The sequence below is a fragment of the Nymphalis io genome, chromosome 6 (assembly GCF_905147045.1).
Source record: "Nymphalis io chromosome 6, ilAglIoxx1.1, whole genome shotgun sequence".
NCBI classification, from domain to species: domain Eukaryota; kingdom Metazoa; phylum Arthropoda; class Insecta; order Lepidoptera; family Nymphalidae; genus Nymphalis; species Nymphalis io.
The window spans coordinates 3,345,430-3,347,870 of NC_065893.1; the positions used below are offsets into that span (position 1 = coordinate 3,345,430).

At 45.4% G+C, this 2,441-nt stretch overlaps 1 protein-coding gene across 1 annotated transcript; it reads right to left on the minus strand.

The window, feature by feature from the left end:
- Nucleotides 1–572: 572 nt before the first annotated feature.
- On the minus strand, nucleotides 573–2,058 carry LOC126769202 (craniofacial development protein 2-like). The gene is made up of 2 exons (XM_050487842.1): nucleotides 959–2,058; nucleotides 573–877 (listed from the first exon to the last, which is right to left on the minus strand). Exons 1-2 carry the CDS (start codon nucleotides 1,902–1,904, stop codon nucleotides 573–575), a joined length of 1,251 nt encoding a protein of 416 aa, XP_050343799.1. The 5' UTR covers nucleotides 1,905–2,058.
- Between the last annotated feature and the right edge of the window lie 383 nt (nucleotides 2,059–2,441).

Sequence of the window (2,441 nt, forward strand, 5' to 3'; positions counted from 1 at the left end):
GCTTCTTCTTTTCCTTGTGGGCCTCGGCCAGTATTCTTAGGGTGAAGATGGGGTCTATGGTTCCACAGCCTGGGCGAAACCCATATTGACATTCCGAGACAGTACATTCTTGCCGGAGCCTTGAATCGATTACGCGTTCGAAGAGTTTCATTGTGTGGCATATAACATTAATACCGTGGTAGCTTTCGCAGTCCTATACACTACCTTTGCCTTTATATACTGCAGTAATGATACTCAATCTCCAAGAGTTCTCTTCCGGCTAGTAAGTATTTGGTTAAAAAGGTCAGTAAGTAGGTTCACACCCTGAGAACCCATCGCTTTCCACGCTTCAATCGGCAAGTCGTCAGGGCCTACGGCTTTTCGGTTTTTCATTGTACGAAGACATTTGAGTACCTCGTCAGGTGTTACCGGTGCAACAAGTCCGAGATTAGGAGGCAGTTTGGAGGAGAGACATTACCGTGTTGTGTGTTAAGCAACACGTTAAAGTAGTCGCGCCACCTCTCCTTCACCTTAACTGCGTCGCAAACCAAAGTGCCATTTGAGTCCTTTACACAAAGACATTTTGTAATGTCTTATATCGCTTTCTCCCGAGCTTTTGCCAAACGGAAGATAGTCTTTTGGCCCTCGTTTGTCTCAAGCGTGTCATAAAGAGATGACAACGTCTGGTAGCGGGCTTTGGCAACTGCTCGTTTGGTGGCAAATTTAACTGCTTTATACGCGTCCCGGTCTTCAGGAGATTTGGTCTCTTGCCACTTTTTAAACTGTGTCTTTTTCTCTCGAACTGCATCCTGTACTAAGCTGTTCCACCACCACGACTCCTTGTCGATGACGCGGCCTCCCTTCGAAGTGCCAAGGACCTGTTTTCCAATGGTGTTCACTGTTGGCTGGATCCTAGACCATTGACTATCGACTGATTCATTTGTGTCTGTGCTTAAGTTGCAGCTAGCTACGACTTTACAGAAGTCATGCTGTTTTGGTCCATTCAACAGCCACCATTTAATTTTAGGTCTGCATCGTTCAGGCACTTTTTTGCTTGATACTACCAGCATGTCCATGACAAGGATGCGGTGCTCTGTTGTGAGGCATTCCCCAGGAATTACTTTGCAGTTGGTCACTCTACCAATTTGGCTTCTTCTTATGAGCAAGTAGTCGATCTGGGTGGAGTGCGGCCCACTTTTATAGGTGACGAGGTGCTCGGGTTTCTTTTGGAAGAAAGTGTTAACAATGGCAAGGTCTGATAATAAGCAGGTGCTGAGAATTGAATCTCTCTCTGCATTCTCACGACCATAACCGTAGCCGCCATGTACTCGTCCATATTCACGCGACTCCTCACCAACATGGCCGTTCAAATCTCCACCTATCACGATGCTCTCGGTGTTGGGAATGTAGCGGAGCATGTCTTCCAAGTCCTTCCAGAAGGATTCCTTCTCCGATTCAGAGCCGCCGACCTGTGGAATGTAGGCGCTAATTACTCCTTCTATCAGTAGCTTCACCCGAAAAAGTCGGTCGCTCAGTCTATCGACTTTTAGAATACTGTTCTGGAATTCCTCGGACAGTACTACGGCCACACCGTTCTTTCCTGAGGGGGAGCCGGAGTAGATCAACTTGTAACCCAGTCCAATATCACGGGACTTGTTCCCCTTCCAACGAGTTTCTTGCAAGAATGCAGCATAAACCCTGCGCCTCGTCAGTACGTCAGCCAGTTCAAGGGAGCGACCTGTGAGAGAGCCGATGTTCCAGGTGGCAAAGCGGAGCTTCTTTTTAGGTACTTGCTTCTTTAGCCGTGCCCGTACTTGACACGGTAGCCCTTTCCCACTTGTCGCAGGTTTAGGGCGATGTGCCTGCGCGTCGTTTTGCGGCGACGCCCTAGACATTGTACCTAAAATTATTTTCTTCTTTTCCATGTTAAATGGCGGGTACTGGTTTTACAAGGAGCGACTGCCGTCTGACCTCCCCAACATAGAGTAGGAAACCAGTTCAGGATAGAGGGATGTTGAGGAAATTTGGTGGGAATTCAAGGTATAGGGATACTTATGCCACGGAAGACATAGGGTGTAGCATAAGTAGCTCGGGGAAGGTGGGGTCGCGTACCCGTATGTTTATATCTTTTATACCGGACAGGTACAAAATACAAAAACCCCTACCTGCAAATGAAAAACAATAACACCAAGTAAGACAATTGGCCCACATTTCGAGCCAATGAAAAAGTCGTAGTCGTAGAATCCAATGCAAACTTTAATAATATTTGCATATGAATAATCACTAAATTGTCATCAATTTGCAATAAAATAATAATAAATATATATTATATACTATTTATAACACAACGCTATTCTGCTTAACTACTTTTATCCACTTTAATTACTTCCAAAGTTCCGATAGCAACTTTGGCGACATTCAAAACGCCATTTTTTCAAAAATTCATACCATTATTATTGATT

Bases quoted from the DNA above. Each gene is read 5' to 3' on its own strand.
- LOC126769202 (XM_050487842.1), bottom strand. From the start codon at position 1,904: ATGGAAAAGAAGAAAATAATTTTAGGTACAATGTCTAGGGCGTCGCCG. The intron at 878-958 runs GTAAAGTCGTAG...TCCAGCCAACAG, and splicing joins ACCAAAACAGCATGACTTCT to TGAACACCATTGGAAAACAG.